General features: G+C 44.8%; 1 protein-coding gene across 2 annotated transcripts in view; it reads left to right on the forward strand.

Moving 5' to 3' along the window:
* Positions 1-24,354, forward strand: part of TMEM132B (transmembrane protein 132B) — a 174,517-nt gene that overhangs the window by 21,897 nt on the left and 128,266 nt on the right. For both annotated transcript variants that reach the window (XM_090152722.1, XM_031592699.2), the window contains exon 2: positions 18,334-19,213. In XM_090152722.1, the coding sequence (XP_090008848.1) occupies positions 18,334-19,213 (880 nt within the window). The remainder of the gene's footprint in view (positions 1-18,333; positions 19,214-24,354) is intronic.

The raw sequence follows: 24,354 nt of genomic DNA on the forward strand, positions 1-24,354 counted from the left end.
CTGTAAACACCGTTCTAATTAGTAGCTTTATGGGAGTCTGTCAGTGAATGATCATGGAGCAGATTTCCATCTTGAGAGTATTTGGGGCATTAGTCATGGCTGAGTGCCTGCCTGTGCCTTCCTTGGGATGTTTTAATGGTGGTTCTCTGTGCAGCCCTATCTGAAAGCTGTCCTCGGCTTCACAACCTTTAGTTTTGTCTTTGCCTCCATCAGATGAACTCGAAGTGGTATGGTCTGTGCTTTGTAGCGAGGGCTCCCCAAGCTGGGAGGACACTGTGCTTCTGGGAGGGATGGAGGAGCTGTGGAGATGGTGATGTGCTGGGGGGGTGGCTGTGGTGTGGGGTAGGGCGGGCCTGGGGCACAGCGATGGATGGAGCAGGGGCTGCTGTCGTAAATCACCCAGTTAGGCAGAGAGGAGGAATGATTTCCATGACAACAATTCAGTTAGGGAGAGAAGTGAAAGCTCTTGGAGAGGAAATCTGAAGGAAGGTGTCACCAATGAATCTGGAGGGGGCTTAAGGGAAAACGAGGGCCTGAGTACAATCAAAGTGTTAAAATACAAAGGCCTGATTATCGCTTATGAATCAGCTCTTTCAAATGGTAAATGGTGGGAAGAGTGATGTGCAGTGCTGCAGTGAGAAGATGGAGGGATGCTGGAGGAGGTGCTGCAATGCTGCCATTCCCCTGCATGTGTAAATGGAAACAACTCTGTGGTGCAGCTGATGTAGCAAGTCTGCAGGCCAGCTCTCAGCATTCCTTTCTGTTGCCTTGCACACACGTGGTCTCTTTTCAGGGTTTTTTCTCTTGCCCTGAAATCTTGCAGTTAAGCGTGTCCCTTGAAGGTCCCAGCAGTCTGGGTGTTAATGCTGACCAAAACTGGCCTATAAAGTCAAAATTATCTTGGCCTTGATTATGGTGGTTCTTTTTAGACACTGTAATTGTAAATGCTGTAATCCAGGTCGGATGTTAGGAAAAATGTCTTCTTGGAAAGAGTGGAATGCTGGCACAGGCTGCCCAGGGAGGTGGTGGGGTCACCGTCCCTGGGGACGTTGATGAGCCATGGGGATGTGGCACTGAGGGATGTGGTCAGGGGGCACGGTGGGGTTAAGCAGATGGTTGGACTTGACGATCTTAGAGGTCTTTTCCGACCTTAGTAATTCTATGATTCCATCATTTACAGCAATGGATGGGAGAATAGGTCCTGGCACAGTAGTCGCTGTTGATTTTGAAAGTTTTCTTGACCTTAAGAAACCCATCTTAAGATTTTACTGATATTAAAACAAACGAAACCACGATTCATATCAAAACTAAACTTTGCAAGAATTATGTTTGTTGAGCTATTTGAATTCAGCACAGCAAGAGGAGGCTTGAAACATACTTGGATGCGTTTCCCTGTCGTAAACCAAACGGGTTGTCAACTTGAAAGGTACTTGGTTATCGCTGATAAAAGATGCGGCCAGTAAAAGGCAGGAGGATGCACTGGGAATAAATAACCTAGTCTATAAACAATCGCTGGTTGTTATATGTCTTTGTAATGCAGTGTTTTTTGTAGCCAAGTGTACTGAAATTTGAACTTATCAGATTAAAAAATATATATATAAACTCTGCTTGTGATGGGTGAGATAGCATTCTGCAGGGTAATCACTCTCTTCCAAAGCACTGTGGGAATACCTGAGTGTGAAGCATCGCTGAGCTCAGCTCCAGCTGTTGAGGAGCTGTGTGGGATCTGGCCAGGTGCCTGCAGTGCCGCCTGTGCCTGATGGTAGCAGGACCCTGCTTGAGTCCCTCTGCCAACATGGGGTCTGTAGTAGTGTGACCCTTCTTGTGTACCTCTGCCAGTGTGGGGAGCAGGGCAGCTGGCTTGAGATGGAGCCAGTGTGGTATGGGTGTGCACAGAGCCTCCTTTGCTCTGCCACTCCTTTGGGGTAATAGTGATCCATGCTGGAGGGTTGTCACTGAGTTACAAGACTTCTACCCCTTGCTTTTGCCATGGATTTCATGTGTGGTGCTAAGGAAATCCATGCAACCTAACCAGAGGTTTTCTGGTTGCCTCTCCTTGTGTGTTAGGCTTCCATCTCAGCAGCCCCAAAACCAAAGCACTTGGGGATGCAGGGTGAGCAAAGCAGAGGCTTGCTGCTGCCTAACTGAGCACCTGATTTTGTCTCATCCTAATCAAGGCTGGTGGAAAAACTGTATGACCTAAAAGCTGTATCATCAGATGTGAAGCCAAGCAGCTGTGACAAGCTCTGGTGCTACCATCCCTGTCCTCAATAGGGTTGTGAGGAGAATCTTAATTCTAAAATTTGTGACTGTTGGTTTATGTAACCTTGGTTTGTTTATTTTTTATGACACCTTGTGTGAAATATTGATGCAGCCTTAATTCAGGAGAAGAAACTGTCTTGCGATCAAGTGCAAGTCCTGGAGTATATCAGGTTTCTCAGTGCAGCATCTACACTTGACTTGACCACATCAGCCACTCGTTTGCAAGGATCCAGCAAGGAGAACTTGGCATAGCTTTTGTTTTTTTTTTTTCCTTATTTTTTATTTTTAACTTATTTACATAGAAGGAGGATTTCACAGACCCCTTGGAAGTATAGCAAGTGTACCCCTTGTAGAAAATAACCTGCTCTGTAGTGTATTTGTATCATCTTTGTAAAGCTGCAGAGGAGCATGTGTGGAAGGGCTGGTATGCTATAAAAAAATGAGCACAGCACCTGCAAGAAAGACATGAGAGACTGATGAAGCACTCGGACCAATATATTGCTTTATATTTATTTTTTGAGAGAGAATCTCGCTTCTATTTTCTGACCTTATTGGGTATTAGGAACCAGGGCTCCTGTTCTGTCACTGTTCTGAATTTAGTCCTTGGTCAGAAAGTTCCAATAATCCTGGCACACGTGGAAGGCAGGAGGGCAGAATGAGCTCTCACATTTCCTAAACCATCTTATCCATGTTTTTTCCGAATGGCATCATCAAAAGAGGATATGCTTCAAAGATGCCTGTATGCACAGTACTGAAGCCTTGGTTTAATTGCTGGTTACAGATGCTGCTTTTGATCCAAGCTAAACTTCTGAGCCAAGCTGAAGTTTTTATAGAGAAGAGTTTGTGAAATTCTAAAGAGGAGGAAATCAGCATTAAAATAGCGTTTGTAGAGAATCTTAAGTGAAATGTGCACTTTTCAGTAAAGGCCTTTGCATCATAAATTAGCAACATCTGTCCTTCTATATGTTATTTCCTCTCCAGATCCGCGTTCTTGGATACAGTGAACCATGGTTGAAGATGCTTCATAAAATATGCATAAGCACTTGTCGCTTGGATAACGCTCCTTAGCACTCGCCGCTTTGCTGTGTTTTAACACATTAACCCTCAGAACATGACTGATACCCACGGTGAATATGGGTTGGGTTTCCCAAGGGCTTGATGCCTACCCATGGGCGACAGAAAGCTGTTGATGAGTACCTTTCTGGTGGTTGTGGACTGTTTTTTGAGAGGACCCTTAGCCCTTGCCTTCTGTCATAATCAAGTTCAAAGCCACGTGTGGCTAAAAATGGTGTGTGTGTATTTGCAATCTTGAGCTGAACTGGCCCGTGCTGTGATGAAACCATATTGGATCCAATAGGTACTGTTCCACCAGATGTGTGTAGAGCTCTGACAGGCTACTGCCCTTTTTTGAGCAATATGCTTTGGTGGCTGGTAAGATCTGAAAATTCAGTGTGTTTATAGGTAAATGTTGAGATAACCAGGTTTTTGAGGGATGAGATAACCTCTCGGCTTCCCAGCTGCTGTGATACTGCTGATGCTTCAAAGGGCAGATTAACACAACACTTTTGTTTGTTGTGCTTGGCTGCTCATAGGGAAATAGGATTGGGAGGGAATGTGTGGGATCAAACAGCCCGTCCCTCTGTCCCAAGGACAGCTCAGCTATTCCTTGCAGATATCATTGTGCAGTCTGTTTTTATGGGCTCCCAGATATGAAGAGCCTGCAGTGCTGCCAGGCGATCTGATCCAGTGTTTCACTGTTCAGTGGATAATACTGAGGAATAAAGTCCAATCCTGGAAGGCTTTTAAGTGTGAATGAAAACATTTAAAAATCAATACTGTGCTTTACAAGGAGAAAATAGGTGTGCAGTGACACTGGAGAGAGATACCAGACAGATTTAATGCCTGATCCAGAGGTCCTTAGCCAGGCAGAAGTTTCATTTTATTTCTGAATTCTTTTATTTCTGCTTTACTGACTTAACGACCGTGTGCATCTGTTAGCCACACGCTCTGCCCTTTGGGGCCAGTTTGAGGTGGGCTGGCTGGCATTTGGGTTATTTGCTAGGAAGTCAGCAGCAAGAGTGCCCTACTGTGAGCGTGTGTGTGGGCTGGGAGCTGGTTAGGGGTGAGCAGGACAGGGGCTGCCCCTTCTTGGACCCTGCAGAGATGGAGATCTTAGTGGTGACCGCTGTATCCCCGGGTTTCACAGAATGGTTGGGTTGGATGGGACCTTACAGGTCATCCAGTCCCAACCCCAACCATGGGCTGGTTGCTCCCCCACCAGACTGGGCAGCAATGGCCCAATCCAGCCTGGCCTTGAGCACCTGAGGGGATGGGTACCACAGCTTCTCTGGGTAACCTGTGCCATATCACCTTCTGAGTAAAGACTTTCTTCACAGAATCTAATCTAACTCTTCCTTCTTTTGGTTGAAAACCCAAATTCCCCATTGCCCTGTCACTATCTGCCCCTGTAGAGGGACTGTCTCCATATCCTCACCTGTCTTCTGCAGTTGGAAGCAGTTTGGAGGTGTGTTTGTGCTTCCCCAGTCCTTTGGCTGTGCTGGATGAGGCAAGTGTGGTTGGGAATTGTGAGGTGGAGTGGAGAATTCAGCTCTGAGTGGCACTGAAAAGCCGGGCTTTGCTTCTTGAAAAATGCATGGCAACTATTGTAAATCAAAGAAAAGAAGGGGAGAGATGTGAAATGTGTAATGTATGCTACGCTGGTCACTGAAAGGTGAGCTGGCTTTGTGCACATCAGTAACATGCTTAAAAAATTAATGAGTCTCACTAATTGGTTTGTCATGGCAGAATTTTGTTAACGAGACACGATCGATTTGTAGTTTATGCTAAAAAAAACATAAAGTGCAGTGAAAGCTGTTTTTCACATTTCTGGTTCTCATTGATTAAAACGACAACACTTGTCGCTGATGTGAGCTTTGCCATCAGCTGAAGTGCAGCCAGCAGCCTGTGCCCCCTTGGGGTGGGTTTCCCACTCCTGTGGGATGTCTGTATTCAAAAAGTGAAGATTCACAGGGTTTTGCAATGCTTCTTGCTTTTGGAAAATAAGCTAGTTTGACTCTCTTCTGCAAGTTGCATACGCTGGAAATGTGATTAAATGTTCAGGGAGGAGTAAGGTTAGAGTGCCCTGGTCAGTTAGAATTGTGTTATTCCTTTTTGCTCCTACACTCAGGAGAAGTAATGGATATTTTTGATTTTATTACAGTCTAATCAATAATTGCATGAATAAATATGCTACGTTTCTGAAAACTTAATGCTCCTGAAGAAAACTGCAAACATGTTCTGTTTAGGATATTGTTAATCCCATACGTACCTGTGTTCAGACCCGCCTCTAAGATACCAGTGCTTTGAAGAAAATGGGGAGCTTGAGGGCTGTACAGATATAAATAAGGTGATGAAGACGGAACCTGCATGCAGTCCATCTGTAAGGCCCAGTTTAACACCTGCACCCAGTGTGCGAGGCAGGAAGGATCTATATAAAGCCTTTATACCTTGATTTTTTTTTTTCCCCCATAACTTACTTGGACCTTGTCGAGAATTCATTAGGTTGCAGACTTTGGGAAGCCTTGATGGATGACCAGCAGACAGGTGCATTTTTTCCTTGCTGAGTTTCAGAAAGACTTTTTGCAGCACCCTTGTTCTTCAAAGCAGGTTGCTGACAAGCAGTCAAAGTGCCACATTATGACGGGCGGTCACCACTGAGGTTAAACTGGAGATTTATTGTGGGCTTGCATTAACAGCTTTGATTGACAGGTTCCCCCCCTCGAGCTGATTCACCCTCTGTGTTCACGTCCCTGTCTTGCACGGCTGGGAACTGAAGGCTAGGAGGGCAACAGCAAAAGGGAGGGTCACTTCGAGTCTGGTGCCCAGAAATTCTTGGTTCTGAGTTTAATCTAAAATTCAATGAAGATGGTGAGGTTAAAGGATGCGTTTGAAGAGCTAAGGTTTTTACCTTTATTTTTGTTGTCTGTACTTATTTTTTAGAAAAAGACTGCAGATCTTGACATGAAATTTCAGAATTAGTGACTATTAGAAGGAACTCTTCTCAGATTTCGGGGTCTGGTGATGGAATTTTCCATGCCAGGTGTCAAATGATGCTGTTGTGAACCCCTCCCTGCTGCACAAAGCTATATTTTCTTGTTTACAGTTCTTAAAATATTTCTGTGTGAGTAAGAGTGGCAGAGCTTTGCCTGAAGATTAGCCAGGAATGGCTCTAGAAGAGGCTGCCTTGGAAGGCAGCGCTTCCTGTTGATTAATTTAGCATCCCCCCTTGGTGATCCAAGTGTACTTGGTGGATGTGAGATGTTGTCGAGTAAAGATGGGTAAGCATTCTCTGCCAACAAATGGCTTTGCTACACAGGATGCATCCGGGGCTGTTGTTCCATATCCAGCACTTGTAGGTAGAAACAGAAGGACCCATGGCTCTGTCTTTAGGCCTTTTTCTGCATTCACACGAGAGAACAACTGAGTCATTCAACTCCTTACCCTGAGCTGAAGTCTCTGGACATGACTGCGCATCGCCTCGTGCCCCAAAGAACGAGGAGGAGGTGAGCCTGTGGCTGTCACTAAAGGCTCATTAATTCTGGCAGCCAATCTTGAACCAAATCCTAGACTAATATTTGACTGCATCCCTTTAAAGATTCAACACCTGGTGTCGGGTTAGTAGATTCCCAGCAGTCGCTTCTGATGTAAATTTGAAATGCTGATGTTACAAATGAGTTCTGAACCAAAGTGCTCCTTCTTCAGGTGTGAAAAGGAGTGGAAGTTCTGGCTTTATATATTCATTAACTGCCAAAAAGACGATTTTTCAAAGTCAATATTTGTCCCTCCTTTTTGGCATATTTATTTGTTTTAACAGTTGCTTTGGATTGACGTTTAGGTTTCATGGTGAGGGTTGTCTGTATTGTAAGTCTGTGTAATGCAGTGAGGTTCCTATCCTGCCTCTGGAAGAAAATGTAGGGCCAATTTTAATGACGGTGTACAATTGTACTTACATGTCCCAAAGCCTAGGGAAACCTGTCTGTTAAAAATTAATGGAGTAGGAAGTCCTGGCATAAAGTAAAGCCTTGAGTGAAATTCCATGGCTTCATGGACTGTTAATTCTTTATTAGGTTTTCCTTACACTGAGATAAAAGGCATTTTATCTTTTTTAAGGTTTGCATTAACATGCCATTGAGTTTTATAGATACATTGATCTTCAATTGGCTAATCTGGAAAGGGTGGTAGAAATTTGTGTTATGTGCTGGAGCAACGACGACTCCATAACACTTAAGATTTTTTTGGTTACATTTATTTATTAAGTTTTCTCAGAACAGAGCTGTGGTCGCTGTCAAGAATTGTGAAAGTCAGCCTGCAGTGCGTTTTTATTGGCCACGATGTCTGGGTTTCTCTTTCTTTTTCTTTCTAAATGCCTTTAGTTTCTAGCTAATTTGGCAGCAAGGATGATGCGTCTCCTCTGAAAGCTTGCAAAAAGATTTTGCAGTAGTTTTTCAAAATACTGTCTCTATCTGTGATGGATTCTTGGCTTTCTTGGCTTCCTGATTTATTTATTTATTTTAAACTGCATTCCAATATGAGATGGAGCAATGAAGTGTGTCTGTGGATTCACAGAAAGGACCTGAATCTGACTGATGGCAGCAGTTTGGTTTTTTTTTTTTATCTTTTTGCTGCTGCTTCCTATGAACAAAAACTAAACGTTAAGGTCTGCAAGCGTCCAGCAAGGTGTGCTGTGCCATAGGGTGCAGCTGGGAGCTCCGAGTGCCTGGCCTCACTGCCTCTCTGCACTTTGACAACCAGTGGATGTATCCAGCACTCAGTTGAGCCCTCTGTGCAGTGCTGCGTGGCGATGACCTTCCCGGCTTGCTAGCTCTGCAAGGGGAAACCTCCCCTTTGTCTGCCTTGGGTGGGCTGCAGGGACTGCATTCAGATGGGTTGATTTTGGAGATGTTTTCCTTCATATCAGAGATTTGTTTAATCCTTTCCTTGCCAACCAGCCTTGCCAAGCCAAAGCATCAGAGCAGCTTAGATCTCGCTTCTCGCTGTCGGCTCCCACTCGCAGCCTCTAGCAAATGCTTATTTTAACACCAGCTGGCTGTGATCCCTTTGAACTTTCTGATACGAGGTGAAATGTTAATTTATTACATATCGTTATAGGGTTATATGTTATCTCTAGGATAACGGAATCCGAATGTTGGAATAGCATGTTTGAGATTTAATGCTTGCACACATTTTCCTCTTCTCAGGAAACAAGAATAGTTAAGGGCAATAATACTGAAAAATAGATGAATTAATCTAACATTACAGCTATCCAAGAGCTCAAGCCCTAGAAGAATGTAGCCAGAGGTCCATAATTTTCTTACTGGAGAGTTCAGATGACGCAGAGGAAAAGTTGACTGACTTTTCTAAATAAATAAACAGACACGAAGCAATTGTTATGTGCTGTGCGTGTTCCAAAGGCTAAATCCCATGGATAAGTCATGCGGTGCGAATGATGGGCTCGGCTCTGGTTATGAATGCCAGGCAGAGCAGAGCACTGAGGTGACCTGTGTGCCCAGCTCCTGCAGGATTTGATTCTCCGGGCTATGGGTAGATGAGCAATATCCGATGTAATAAGATATGACTTGAACTTGAGTTGACTCAAACCTGAAGTGCACTTGTGATATTTCCACGCAGAGGTTTCTTGGAGGTGCCACCAGGCAGAAGGTGAATGCAGCTTTTTTCACTTCCAGTTTGGGCAGCTTTGGGTGGGCAAGTGCTGTCATGGCACAGCATCCCCAGCGCACACAAACACTGTGTGGGTGCAGTGCCATCCACGTACAGAATGCTGCTGTTAGCTGAGGCTCTCATGGCTGTGCATTTGCCTTGATATGTGAACACATGAGGGCCACACAATGAGTATGACCTTATCCAACTTGGATTTCTGCTTGAAAGTTTTTATTCTCTGCCTGTAGTTTCTCTGATGGAGACAACTCTGTCGCAGTAGGAAGGTTGTAATATGGTTTTGCTTTCTTTGTGCACCAGTGTTTTGATAGGATCTCCTATTGCTGCCTCCTGGAGCAGTTGGGAATCGTCCTGGTGCTTAGGAAATGGAACTCTAAATATGCTGAAGGGCACCGGGCAGCCAAACAAGCAGCCAGGAAGATCTGGGTGAGGCTGCGGGCTGATGCTTCTCTCCCCAAAAGGAGCTGCTCTCCTTGTGTGAGTGACAAGCTGCAGCCTTTGGTGGTTGTAGTTAGAGAAGAGCGGTACCGAGGGATGGTTGTTTTGTCCTTTCTGACAGCATCTGCCATGAATTTGTAAAATATGTCAGTGTCGTATTCAGAACGTAAAATAATGCATTCAAGCGTGAAAAATTATGCTTTGTTCTGTTACTGGGACGTGCTTGAAGAGAAGTGTTTCAGTAAGTGAGGGAGCAGGGGGGAGGTCAGCAATCACCCCAGGAATGCAAAGCTCTTTTACTCCGTAACAAATTAATGGAGTTGCTCGAGGCTGTTGTCATTTCAAAAATAAAAAGTCGAATCAAGCAAAGGAATCTGAGAGAGCACAGAAACTTTTGTTCTGGGTGTTTTGGGTGTGGAAAAAAGACTGCTGTCATTAGAAAGGAGAGAATTCATATTTCCTGCGCTGCTCCTTGACAGGTTGGTATAAACTGATAACTTATGAACTGATAATGAAGTGATGTCTGAACTTTAGAAGTAGGGTGGTGTGCTTGTTCCCTCGAGAGCCAGAGCACACATCTTGCTTTGGGAGTCTGGTTGGTGTGATGTTGGCTGCCTGGGAGATCAATGTGAAGAGCAGGGTAGAGGCTGTGTTCAGAGACATGAGGTGTGGATATCCCTTATCTAATAGCAGGTGAATCTTTAGAGCTGTGGAGCTCTGATTTATCTTTTTCTGCTGTGGCCTAAAGGCTGGTGGCCTCACGGGTCCTGGTCTTGAAACTTCACAGCTTGTGCTTAAACTTAGAAGCACGTGGCTGTCCAGATGGGAAATCCAACAGCAGTGGGGGGCACAGTGGGCAGGCTCTTGGTGCTGGGGCAGAGCGTGGGGCTGTGCAGCCCCCAGGACCTGGCTGTGGTGTCTGTGCATCCTGTTCTGCCTTATCGCAGCCCCAGGTGTGGCTGCATGTGGCACTTGCTCTTTCTGGGATTACAGTCACTGTGGGATACGGATGAGTGCTCTAAAACAGAGGATTTTCTGTGCGTTCAAGACACATCTGTGTTCCTAATAACTTTACAGGGGTTTTATTGTAAGCTGCTTTTGTAGTTTCCTGTGGCTGTTTGGGCCCATTGTTTTGGAGCTCCAGAACAAGAGGATGGAGAAAGCCCATTGCTCTGGGGAAAGCCTTTGGACCAACATCACCACTTTGTGACAGTGTTAATAAGGAATTGCTGCCAGCATTTTGGGAGCCTGTAATTTCTGGCTCATGCAAGGAATTTTTCAATATCTCCGAAGCTTCTGAGAGGAGGATTGGAAGCGCTATAAAATGATGCATCTGTGTATCCCATGAGTGCAGATAGTCTGTTGCATGTAGGAATTCAAGTTGCTTTGCTTCATTTCATGGTTAGGTGTAATGCCTGAGGCTGCTGATGGCAGCCACAAGCTTGGGCCCTGCACAGAGACACGCACTCCAGGAGCAGGGGAGAGCTGCCAAGGAAGGGTCAGCCCAGAGAGGAGCAGAAGTATGGAGCCAAGCTAGTGTTGCTTGGGGAAAAATTGAGAATTTTGAAGCAGATTTAGGGATGGATGCTTATGAAATGGCTTTTTTTTATTTTTTTTTTTTTCTTTCATCTGGGTAGCGTGGGATTGTAAGTAATGCAGTCAGCGCTGTGTTTCTCCTTGTTTTAATGGGGAATTTAGTCTGGGAGTCAAAGGCAGCCTACGCTAGTGATTTGGGAAGCAAAACTGCTTCCTGGAAAGTGGTGAAGTGGGGTTGAGTGGGACTCGTTGGCTCTGTGGCACTGCAGGATGCAGGTCCCATCAGTGCCCCCCATTCCCTGGCCCCTGTCTGTGGGGCTCCATGTCGGTGTGACAGTGCTTCCCCCACTCCTTTGCGGCTGTACCGGTGAGTAACTTTGTGAGAGACGGGGATGCACTTTGCTATTCAACCTTAGCTGCTGAGATCAATATCTGCAGCAGGAGAGTGATTTTAATAAAAGGACTCTCGCTCAGCTTTCCTATCTCTATGACAGATAGGCCCCAGCGAACATAAATCCTGGCCTTTCTCCTGTCAGTCTCTTGGCTTTCTGTGACATAGATGTTTTGACTCTGAATACAAATATTTCACAGTTGGCTAATAGTTTAGGGCATGTATTTAAGAGATTTACTTTTTGCAATCACCTGATGAATGAGTTCCCCTTGTAAGGCCTTTCTCTTGTGCAGGAGAACATCCACACGCTCCTACACTCATTTTCTGTTGTTTATGAAATACCACCACGGGAAAATGAGTCTTGTCTCAGACAGTGGTAGCAGGGAGCCCTCTGCTCACCTCCTGTTAGCAGCGAGGCCCTGAATCAGCCCTGACAAACCCTGTGTATCAGATCTCAGGAGGGTTTTGCTGTGCTGGAAGCATCAGCTGTGCTCTGGGGCCGGGAGCAGCAGTGTGAGCAGAGCTGCAGGGCCTGGGGCAGGTGTGCACAACCTGTGTGTGTGTGTGTGTGTGTGTGTGTGTGTGTGTGTGTGCACGTGGGCAGCCTTAGCAGTTGTTTCTCCCCTGCAGGTAAGCAGAATGGAAGCCCTGCCTGGTTAATCAGGTGTGTTTAAGCTTCAGCTCGGCTCATTCAGCTGATGAATTTGTGACCTTTAGCTGCTCTGCCAGTGCCTCTGATTGTAACTGGCAGGACAATTTCCTGTTGCTGTTGTAGGGGGGATGCAGAGAAACTCACCAAGAGCAACCTGTGACTTTTAACTACTGTATCAACACCTGTGACTGAAACCCAAATGACAAGTTAGACCAGTGATCGGCCCAACGGAGTAACTGGGGTGATTGCAATGGTCGCTTAAATGAGAAAACTCCTGGGGAGGTTCCTCCCTCCTGCCTGCTCCCTGCACTGCCATTTATCAGTTGTCTGCTTGGTTTTTGGAGAGACGTTCATCTCCGCTCCCTTAATGCTCATTGTTTCCCTATAGCTTCGCTCTGATATTTATTCTGTATCCTTCACCCATTGGAATGATCCCATTTTCCTAAAGGGGAGAATATTTTGGACCAAAGAGGCTGGAGCAAGAGCTTGCTGGCCATGGAGGCCATGAGTACCGGGCTGACGATATCCAATATCTGCTTGGTGCTTTGCATGATCTGTGGCTGGGACCAGAAGTGCTTATGCAGAACTTCAGTTAGTGTTACAGGAATGTAATTTATGCTTCCTGATCTGACTTCTTGCTCTTACTATCAGACACTTTTGAATAGATGTTTATAGCAAGGAAGACTTTGGCCAGAAGCATGTGTGTGAGAGCGAGGGGGAGATTAACAAACAGACTGCATGGTGACATAAAGCTTTTATGGGGTGTGGGAATGGCAACATTGCTCACGGACGGTGAAACCATCCATGATATTTTTCAAGAAAAGCTATTTAGGAGATGTTTAGAGAGTTATAACTTTTTTTTTTTTTTTTTCTGTGACTATTTTTTCCATCACTCCTCCCTGTAAAACCAGGTGCGTCAGTTACCATGTTTCCCACTGTAAAGGATTCAGAGGAAGCAACAGAACCTTTAAAACTTAGCTAACGTTGCCTTCCTGCACTTATAGATTCCCCAGGTCTGATGACCTGTTTCTCAGGTCCTTCCTGGCGTTGACGTGATGGAACATTTGGAGGAAAGGGGATCTCTCATCTCCATGGTGCAATAAACTTTCTAATTCATAACTTGCAGCGATGTGGGACCTTCGGCTTAGAGACTGACAAATCAAATAATCCAGGAGGAACTTTCACTCCTTGGGTTCAGAGAGCATAATTTTAAGAAATTTCACATTTGGGCAGGAATTGTGCTTAAGTGTGGCGGATTTCAGAAAGAAATGATTGGGACTTGCATCCTTCAGCACAAGGTCTAGGAAAGCTAAACCCTCATGAGATGCAAATTGAAGTTATTATAGCGGTGTAATGCTTTACATACACACTCTGATTTCATCCTAAAAAGATTATTTTCTGGTTTCAGACTGTGTCAACTTTAAGCTAAAAGAAATCCAATCTTTGGAAATAAACATATCCGCTCAGAGAACCATACTGCTGTAATGATAATGGCTCAGCTTCAGCTGTATGCCTGATAAAATCTTCTTATGCAGGCAGATCTGATGTCTGCATGGGCCAGCATGGCAATCAGGGGAGCAAACACAATAGTGTTATTGCTTGGGTTTGCATGCTGTTCCCTGGCCAGGATAAATATGTGATCTATTTTGATAAACAAGCCTGAATGCCTCCTTCCCCGTAATAAAGTAGTTAACGATCATCTTCTCTGAGAATGTCAAATAATGAGGCAGTGGCTTAACAAGGCAGTTCCTCAACCTTGTATAAGCAGAGCCTCGTTTCCTTGAAAGATAAATAAAGCTGTGATCTGCTGTGTGCTGTGCTGCTGTAAGGTTTTTTATCTGTGACTTTAAAAAAAAAAAAAAAAGTGATAATTCAGGGTAAACTTTGCTCAGCTGTTGGATGCCTTTGCTTCCCCCTGTTCTGTTTGCTCACTTGGATCTGTGTTGTGTAATGCTGTGTCCTCTTCTGCAGCTGCTCTATGGATCACCCTGAGCATGGCGGAGGGGAGCAGGCTGGTAAGGCTGCACTGATCTGCCTGGCCCAGCCCACTGCTGAGGCACCCCAAGGCTGCTGCTCAGTTGGATGAGTGAGCTCAGGCAGATACAGGGGGATATTTCCCCTGAATGTGCTCTCAGCACCCTCTGTCAGAGGTCCTGTCCTGGCTAATGCTGATTTAGGGAGCGCAGCAAGCATCGTTTTCTCTGGGGTCCAGTGCTTTCTGAGCTTTCCTTGCAGGGCTAAAGGCAGTTCTGAGCTCTTCTCTAAGCTTTTGCTGATAGAGAACCCTGAATTAATCTTCAGGCCATTTGGGTATTGGATTACATTCTTCCTCGTTCCTTTCCATGCCAGCAGTGCTGGAAGTGGCATGGGATGCTAATCCTGCCGTACCTATTCACTCTGTTGCAGAGGAAAATCTATGAAAACAAATTGCTAGTCCAAGCTAAATTTATTCAGTTGGAGTTAATTATAATCTTTATTTAGTCTCAAGTGATGCCTTCTTATCATACACTTATTATAGCTGAGAAAATTAATTTTTATTCTACCATAAAGGTGAATGTAATAATCTGGGTTCAGGGAAGGGATTACTTTAATAAGATTTATAGGCAGCCTTTCAGACAGTGCGGTTTTATTACTATCTGTAGGTGGCCTTGCTGTGTGTGTGTCTTTCAGTCTGGGTGACTGTGCAAAATGCACACGAGCTAAAAGTGCAGCAAGCACAGCTCAGGAACTTCCCCATGCAACTTCATTTTTTTGGCAGTGGAAAGCAGGCATACTGCTGATGAGCGCAGTAATGCAGTTTGTTGCTGAACTTGTGATCTGCTCAGTGGGTTTTACTCATATGCAAGGTTTAATTTTTCACTGAAAAATGTGTTTTGGTGGATGGCAGTGTTCAGCGATGGACTTCTGCTGGTGATGACTGTGATGCACAGCTGCAGTGACACCTGGGGAACAACAGTTTGATGAGACGCTTGTGGATAAGTCCAAGAGATGTTGTCCCAAGCCTACAGAAGTTAATTAACCTCTCTTCAGCTTTAGATGTTTGGATTAAATAGAATTTTTTTTTTTATTGCATCATTTTTCTTTTCATCTTTCAAAACAAAGTGCCCAGCTAGCAAAGTGAATGTCTCCACTAAAGTCTAATCAAGACCAAATTGAAACTGGTTGTGGGCCCTGTATCAAGTCCTGTTCTCACATCAAACTAGAAAGCAAACAAGAAGCTTAAAGGGATCCCATCATCTTTTTTTACACTACAGTCTTTGGTATGCTGACAGCTTCTGGGCTGACCTTAGAGTTAAAGGAGTGTTGGTTGGTCTGTATGCAGGGCAGATTGCATGCTGAGCTGCTCCTGGCTGGGGTCCTCTCAGCCTGCAGGTCTCACCCTCTGTGTGCACGAGAGAAAGGAACCTACCCAGCTTGTCCAGAGCCAAATATTCTCCTATAATTTAGCAGTTCTAGAATAGCTTTCCTTGTGTGGACAGCCCGTTCTGGGATACAGTGTGTTTTTATTCAAGGATAATGCCTTCCTTTCCCGAGCAAAATAATTATTATGAATAGAGCCATTTTTATAGTGGAATAATGTACATGTGTAGTTTGGTCTTTATGGTCTTTAGTGGGGGTTGGTGGGAAGGGCTGGTGATTTTTCTCCTATACAGACAAGCCATTGATTGCCTCCGTATGAGTCATGGATAACATCATAGTACTTACTGGCACCACATTACTTGAAATTATTCCTCTTACAAAGAGGAGTGTCTATGATCTCACGCTACAATTCTGATGATGCTGCAGAAAAGATGAATTTTAACATTTTCAGTCTTTCACAGGTGTGAGATTAGATTTCTTGTTTGTTTTCCACCCCCAAAAAAAGAATATGGGGAGAGTTGCGTATTTTAAATGCTTCTTGCTCCTTCAGCTTATGGAGCTGATGGAAGACTTGACTCCTGTTAAATAGTTAATTAATAGAGAGGGAAGATATTTATGTTCCAACAGGACTGACTTTAACATGTCAAATCACATCCAGCTCGGTGTTACTCCCATGCACCCCTCAGTCCCAAAGTCATCTGAAAAATGGTGCCTGGCCTTTGAGGTGGCCCGAGCTCTGGGAATGCCCATTGGCCTCCATTGACTTGTTCTTCTAGTCGTGCTCTCCTTTGTTTTGCACTTAGGACTAACCGTGTTCTGCACACTTGTGATCTCACTGGAGAGGTTACTAAAGGAGCAGGTGATTCATTAGCTGCTTTGTTGTCCATCAGGAGCTGGATGCGTGTTCTGCTGGTGATGGTTACTGTGAGGAGATGGATGTTGTGGGGCTGATGTGCTGAATTAAAAAGGCGGGCTGTTGCCTTGCCATCCTATGAAGTATTTTTTTTTCAGATGTTCCTACAGCATCATAAAATGCTGCTAAATTCAGACATCATATTTTGTTGCAGGCTGGTTCTAGGACAAAGCCCAGCCCTGTCTACTGGTGTTTATGGCTTCCCATATAAGCTTTCAGAGAAAATTTGTGTCTCGTTTAGTTTGAGTTACAGCAGGCTGATAGCCTGGCTCTCACACCAGCTCTCAGCAGCAGTACTGAACGTTGCCACTGTAATGCAGCGGAGGAAAAGGAAAAAACATACATTTCAAACTTCCTGTAAATCAGTGCTCGAGAGAGATAAAGTATCTGCGTGAAGGATAAGGAGAGGGGAAAAAGTGCTGTCATATAAACACAGATGCGTTTAAGCCTTGGCTCGTCTTTGCTTTCGCTGTGTGCTCAGGAGCTGTGTCAGCCTCCTTGCAATGTGGGGTGTGCTGGGCGGGGGCAGATCGTAGCAGTCCTCCCCCAAAAGCAGAAGGTACTCTTGCTTTTGTCTGTCCTCTGCTTGTATCTACAGCGGCATGGTTTTTATGATAAATGAGGCTCTTAAAAAGTATTGCTTTCAAATGCAGCCTTGTGGAGCTGGGAGGAATCCCAGCCGTTGAAAGTAACCGAGCAGAATTTCAGCAGAGAACAAGAGTGGAGCGAAGTCAGGTGGATGAGGTTTGCCCTAGCAGCTGTCATTGAGGAGTGTAGGCTTTAAAATACACAACCTGAAAAAAACAGCTTAAATATTCCAGCTTTTATCTGTGCTAAATTGTGGCTGTAGGTACGCCATCGCCCAGCCGCTCACAGGTGTCCTTGTTTCTGCACTTGTCGCGTTGTGTATCTGCCATCCCCAGCCCTGACAAACACTGAAATCGCCGCTGAGCTCCAATGGGAGACAACAAGAGCTCTGACCTTAGGATCTGTCATTGTTGCTTTTGTTATCTCTGCATTATGGAGCTGCTTCATTTTGATTCATTTGCCTTCTGTTTATTTCCTCTCTGGCGGTCCCAGGAGCAAGCTTGCATTCACCAGCGTATGAATTAGTCTGAAAGACCCACCACTTCTTTTTGGTAGAGTCTCACAGCCCAGATTGAATATATCTCGCTATTAATTAGAGATCAGCCCCAACCAAAGGCAGCTGTCTGAACCCTCCCTCCCTCTGGAATCTTTTCTTGCCCAGGAAAAATTGCTCAGTGCTGGCTGGAGGATTGACCATTGTGTTGTAGAGAAACTTCTGTGATTTCCAAATGTATTTCATTCTCCTCTGGAATTAAACAAACAAACAAAAATCCTTTCAAGCATCCGTGAACCTTCAGCATGTAAAGGATTTCTCCTTCTCTCAAGTTCCCCCTAGCCTTTAAATCTGTCCCATTGAGACTCTACCAAACCCTATATTTTCTTGTGTCTGAAAACTCTCTTTATTCTTTTTTTTTTTTTCCCTTTCCTTTGATTTTCAAGAATACCAACCTTTTATCGGGTTGCAGCTAACTTCCAAACAACTGACCTGGCAAAAGTGCAGGGGGAGTGATGCTGATTTGCAAACCCCAGCTCAGCCTGCATTGTCTTTAGTTGGGAGAAAAAAAAAAAAAAAAGTTTCATTGCCTACTAGAGCCAATCCAGTGGGAGGGAAGTTCATACTTCAAGCCAACAATGGCAGGATATAAAGAAAACATTTATGCTGAGGGTAGTGAGGCACTGGCACAGGGTGCCCAGAGAAAGGTGGTGGTTGGTGACCTTGGGTGTTTCCAGAGGGGGGGCTCTGAGCACCCAATAGAGCTGTATGTGTCCCCAGTGGAGCTGTACGTGTCCCCATGCACCGCAGTGGGAGCGGGTCCAGGTGGCCATAAGGGTCCCATCACAGAACTCAGACATTCTGTGTTTATCACACAGTACCTATAACAGCACTGATCTGCTCTTGTGGGGTGTGCTAAGCAAACATTAGAATTGTCTTTGTTTCTTTTTTCCTTTGGCCTGCAGTGGTGGAGAGCCGAGGAGGGATCATGGACAGCGTGCAGAGATTCTCGAACCTGCCAACGTACCTCCCTGCCAGCTATCACATCTGCAATGCTGATGTTTTCTTCTTCCTTAAGGAAACCAACCAGGACATCACGAGGAACTCCAGTTTGCAGTCCAGGGTGGATTCATTCCTTATATACAAATCCAAACTGCCGCCCGTCCTAAATGCCACGTACGGACCCTTTTCTGTGGAGCAGGCTGTTCCCTTGGACCTCATGCTGTCTTCTACATCTTTTGGTTTCACAAATGAATTCACTTTTAATTGGAAATTAAAATCGCACATAATAGACAGCTCGATTTATTCCAACAAACCTAAAATACAAACCTTGTTCTATATTGCGGGGAAAGACTGGGATGACTATGACCCTGAGGAGAGGTTGCCTTGCGTGAAGATGTTTGCTTTCCTGGAATCTAGAGAAGTGGTGGCCAGCTGCAGGTTGACAGGCCAACTGGGATTATGTGTTGCAGAGCTGGAGTTATCTCCCAGCTGGTTCAGCTCCCCTCCACCCCTGGTTTCAGAGGATACAGCTCCCCTGGAAGGGATTACTGTGGAGCTCTTCTATAAGATTTATGCAGCAGATGGGGAATGTTCTCCAGAGGATGAAAAGTGGGAGAACAATATTCATGCGGATCAAGATAACGAACGGAAGGCTTTGCCAGCTATGGAGAGGATTGGTAGCATTGTTGTTTACCCAGATCAAGACACATTAAAACAGTCTGCACTGAGGCTAGATGAGAATGTCGTAATCCGCTTGCCGCTCAGCCCGGTCAGAGAAGGGGACGTTGTGACCTTCCATGTCTCCCTGGCAGATGACTCTCTGGCAGACCAGTTTGTATTAAGGTAAGAGAATATCTGAAGTGCAGTATGCTAAGCAGTTTACAAATAAAGACAAATTGATCTCAGATGTAATTGCTTTGGTGACATTCAGTGTTTTCCTTGGAGAACTCAAGTATTAGCTCTCCAAGTAGGGAAAACTATAAATATTCTTGAGTTATCTGTGTAGATGACTCTTTCTGGAAGATGGCAATTGATTTTAAAGTATGCGCTATTAACATATGCATCATCATCTTTTGTTTTAATTCTCTTCGCTTCTCATAATGCTGCTTTCCTTCTCTCTGAGTCTGCCAGCATAGTTGCCACAACTCATTTTGCTAGATGGTTTGCAGGAGTGTTTTTTGTTGCTTTGGTGAAGTATCCTCAATTTCCCAGATAATCTTTCCAGAGCCCACGGGCTGCATCTTGAACATGTTGTATGCAGCGAGGAACTACTTCATTGCATTGCAGAGGGGAGCTGAGTGAAATCGGATGCGCCTCAACTTGTGTAGGAGGTCTTTGGCAGAGCCAACATTCAAACCCAAGCTTTGCAAGTCCTGCTTTGATTTTGCTGCAAGACAGCCTGTCTGACCTCCTTGAACTTATGACTGCTTGTTGCATGAGCCATTTTTGTTCTAAGTTTAGACATTTTTTGGTGACCTTTACTCATGAATATGCCTGTAATAGGAGAAATCAGGCATTTCTAACCCCCCTGAGGGCTAGTGCTGCATGTTTGTTACGTCCTTAGCTGTCAGACTCTAGGTTCAGAGCTGTGTAGAGACTGAATTCAGAGAGAAAAGTGAGCCAGACTTGGGGAATAGAAGGGCCAAAAGGTAATTGGAAAGTGTCATCTGCAGTGAGAATGTGAGACACTCGGGAGGAAAGGAGCTGCAGTCCATGCTGGCAACCTCAGACAGATTCGTGCCTTACTTCTAACTTTTTGATCTGAGAACGATGGGAGCAGAACATGACAGAAGTGCTCTTCAGGGACAGATGTTGAGAAAACAGACAGCGAGCTGTATGCAGTACTTGCACATCGTTCAACTTTTGTGAAATAGTGCATGCATATCAGTGGGATTGCAGCACAAACCAGGACACAGTGCACAGGCAGAGAGTAGGTCATGGGCCACCTGCACCCAAGCATTTTTCATGCTATCATAGAATATCCTCTGTTGGAAGGGGCCCGTGAGCATCGTTGAGTGAAACTCTTAGGTTTCATTGCAGTAGGGTGAAATACATGAGAAGGGATATCACATCATAGGGTTTAAGCAGACTTGAAATGGTTTGGGTGAGGAAGACTCTTCCTGTTAAACCAAGTTACTCTGTTATTGCTTCTGTCTGTGTTTTCTTTGCTAAATGTGGTTTTGGTCAGCAGCTGCTGTTGAGCAGGGCAGTAGATGGACATCACTGACTGGTTGGACTTGAACAGTTGCCTGTTGATCCTCTGCTCTAAAACAGAGAGGTGATGAGATTTGCTCGAGGTTTTGCATCAGCTCTTGTCAGGTTTTTGTTCTTTGCCACACCATGGATGAAAGTCCTGAGGTATTACAGAACCTTGTAACAAATGGCAGTGAAGATGGTCGTTTTGAAGCTTCCAGTGGCCAGGAAAGCACCAAAATGCTCCTGCAGGGATAGTTTTGTAATGCTGTCCTCAAAAGCACAAAACCAAAATAGCGTCTGGAGCTCCTGAGAATGCTTATGGTGTGGGGTTTTGAGGAAGCAGAAGTAGAGGGATCCTCTGAGCCAGGAGCCCCAGGATGAGCCCCAGGAGCACAGGCACTGCCGTGATCTCAGCTTCCCACAGCCACTGGAGCTCCTGAGTTGCTGGGAAGGGGAAGGCAGTCAGTTTCCATGGGGATTTCCTTGGAGAAATGTGCAGAATGGGTGCGTCTCCAGGAGATGCTTCTGTTAGAATAAATAGGTATGTTGTATATGCAACCAGAAACACTGCTTTGGAAAAGCCACAGTCAGCTCTTGGTAGCCTGGCCTGTCCCGTCTGTCCTTTGGCTTTGTCTGTATTGTGATTTTCATCACAGAAACTGCAATTATTTCTATTTAACCTTGGGTTGGAAGCTGTAAGTAAGCAGCAAACGACAGCTCTGGTAGCTCACCCATCCTGCAGGATGGAGCTCAATGTTAACGTAAAAAAACCCAGAAGGTTTTTACATACATCGAATTTCTGTGTGTTACAGAGGAAAAATACACTGAAGTAAATGTTTGCCTTGGGAAAAGTATTTTTTGCCTAATATAACTGATTGTTTTTAATCGTATCTGTTATAAGTGGAATGGAGGAAATTGCAGCCTGGCTCATAGGGGATGATGGATCAAAATTACATCATCCTCTGCACGGCTCTGGCACTCTGCAAAAGAACAGAACTGCTCAATTTTATACATCTCCTCACTGTTTCATGCTGTGTTGTGCACTGTTGTATTTGGAGTTGCATTTTGCTCTAGCAAAAATGTTCTCTCTTGGAAGAGCCAATTCTTCCCTGTTTTGGGGGAAAATTGCAGGCTCTTCATTAAAGTGGGAAGCTGGAGAGTCAGTGGGAGCACTTTCCTGGTCCAGCACTGTGCTCAGTTGTTAACCCCCAGCCTTCCATTGGTGTCGCTGGACAGGGGATGGATGCTGCAGGGTGTGCATGAAGCTCCCTTCCTCACCCCTCCCTGGTTTTGCTCAGCTTAAGCTAAGTTTTTTCATTTGTTTTCATTCAATAACTGGAATTTAAGGTGGAGTTAGAGCTGTGGGCTGTGGCCCAGGGAATTTCTTTTCATTCTGCAATCTAGGCAGTGTTGCTGGGTATAATTGAAGGGCTGAGATATGTCAAGGGGCAGAATTTGGAGTGTGGATGTCATGCTTTTGCTGTGTCTGACAGTCATATTGCACCCTTTGTTGACAGATGATCTATATGTGTGTACACTGAAATTCTTGTGACACTGGAGATTAATTTGTGGCCTTGCTCTGGTCCCTACTGTAAAATTTGCCATCTGTGAGCATAAATTGTGGCCATTATGTGAGGCGGGCTGCTACTGAGCATAGGAAAACCATAAAGATAGGCAAAATGCACTAAGTTACTGCAAGTAAACTTTTTAATGAGATGCCTTGTTTGAAAAAAGCAAAGATGAAGCATAGCTTTGAGACTATGCAGGACTGGACACACATTCATCACCAATTTGTGGGCACTTTTTGTCTTTCCATGCACAGGAATATCTCATTTACCTCCTTTACTGATGAATGTGGCTATAACATAGCAAACAGGGAAAGCTCGAAATGGTGATGAAAGAAGGGTTGACACCAGCTAATAGCTAAACAAAAGAAGTCCCATGAAACACACAGGAGAACAGTAAAAAGGAGAGATGTGGTATTATTTAACTCCAACTTGAGACTCAAAAGATATATTTAGAGGAAAAAATGAGAGTCGTTTTATACAGCATCTAAAGGAAAAAATGGACAATTGCAGTGCAGCTGTAGGAAAGAAACCAGGACACTCTTTGTAAATGAATGGTGGAGTTTTGTCCTGTTTCCCAAGTCTCCCTTCTTAAACCATCCGCAAGGATGTTCGGTAATGAGGGCTGAGCACTCGCAGCAATTTGTCGGGTTGCAGACAAAAAAGTGGGTTTGTTGGCATGCGTTACACGTCCCCAACGCCAACGGCCCATCCTTCTTTCATCCCTGGTCAGAATAGACACGGAGACCGGAGATATTCCAGGAATAATAGGAAGGGACTGAAACCAGGTAATGAATCCCACGGCAGAGAAATGAAAGCGGCTGTGGCCCTCCGTCTGGAGGGGATCGGGGCTGCAGAGAGAGCTGGCTGTTGTCGGTGCCTTGGCAACCCGAGGGAGAAGGATTATCCTCTCTGCTGTGCTCCACATCGTGCAGGGCTAAGATGACTTTTTGATTTTTGGGTGAACCGGTACAAGGTGTAATACACGCCAGTTGGCTTTTACTGATTATTCTCCCTAGGAAATATGATATTAAGGATTTATATTAATAAACATATATCCATATGGAGGAGGTTATGTCTCCTGCGAAGGGATAAAAATTGCACAGGCCATTAAAACTGACTTACAAGGCTTCCGCGTTAATAATGAAAGATCCGTAGAAGTCTGAGCAGTCGTCTAGAAGGCCAGAAAAAGATCATTAAGAGGATGTCTCCTGCCAATAGCTGCCGAGAGCAAACAAGGGAAAGAAAACAGAAGGTTTTAGATCTGGAAATGCATAGAAAAATGAGAGCGTAGACTGTGGGGAGTGCAGTGAGAGAAGGGGGCTCTGCATGGCTCCTGCTGCCCTGAGCAAGCTGTTCTGGGGGGGGATGCAGGGCAGGGTTATTGCTGGCGAGAGAAATAAATGATTAACTGAAGCATCTCTTTAGGACGAAAATTCAGCAGAAGCAAAAGTGGTGAGAAGGAGAAAAACATACTTCAGGAACTAATCAGAAATGCTAATTCAGATTTAGAAATAATTACGGAATTAAGGCATTACCGGCGACTTGGGAATATTTGTTTTTTACTTAAAGGCGTTAATATACCCAGAATGAATGTTGGAAGTGATTATTTCTCTCTTCTGTCTACATGCACGCTGTACTAAATGTAAAATATGAAACACCAGTGCTCAATATTAATTAAAAAGACCGAGCACTGCAAGTCTGGAAGTGCCAGAAGTATCTGTGCAGTCTTAACTCAGCCCCTTTGTGTGTGTGTGCATCTTAACATACTCCTCAAAGCTGAATTCACGCTACCTTTTCCCAGATAGCTTGCCTCATTAGATATAGACTGTCTTGCTCCCACTGTTTTGTTTTCTTTTATTTTCATCCCCAGATAGAAAATGGAATGACATCCTTTCAGGGCCCTCCTGTGAAGGCTGGGACCTGTCACTGGGATTTTTTAGCTTGGATAAACCATTTCTATAAATGTGAGAGGGTTGAACCATTCTTTTGCTTTTCTGATTTCTGAGACAGGCGTTTGGCTCAGAAAAAGAAACTTCAGCTGATGAAAGCCTGGCAGTGCTCTAAGCATCTTAATCGATGGTGTTTGTGACGTGATGGGATGGAGTTGTACGTTTCACTGGGTCACTGCATAACGTAGTTGGGCTGGAATTGGTGTTGGCTGACATGCAAGGCCCCCAGGCTCTCTCCTTTCCTCATGCTTTGAGATAACCTTCTCTGCCC

The sequence above is a fragment of the Phasianus colchicus genome, chromosome 18, assembly GCF_987193195.1.
Source record: "Phasianus colchicus chromosome 18, bPhaCol1.hap1.1, whole genome shotgun sequence".
Lineage (NCBI taxonomy): Eukaryota > Metazoa > Chordata > Aves > Galliformes > Phasianidae > Phasianus > Phasianus colchicus.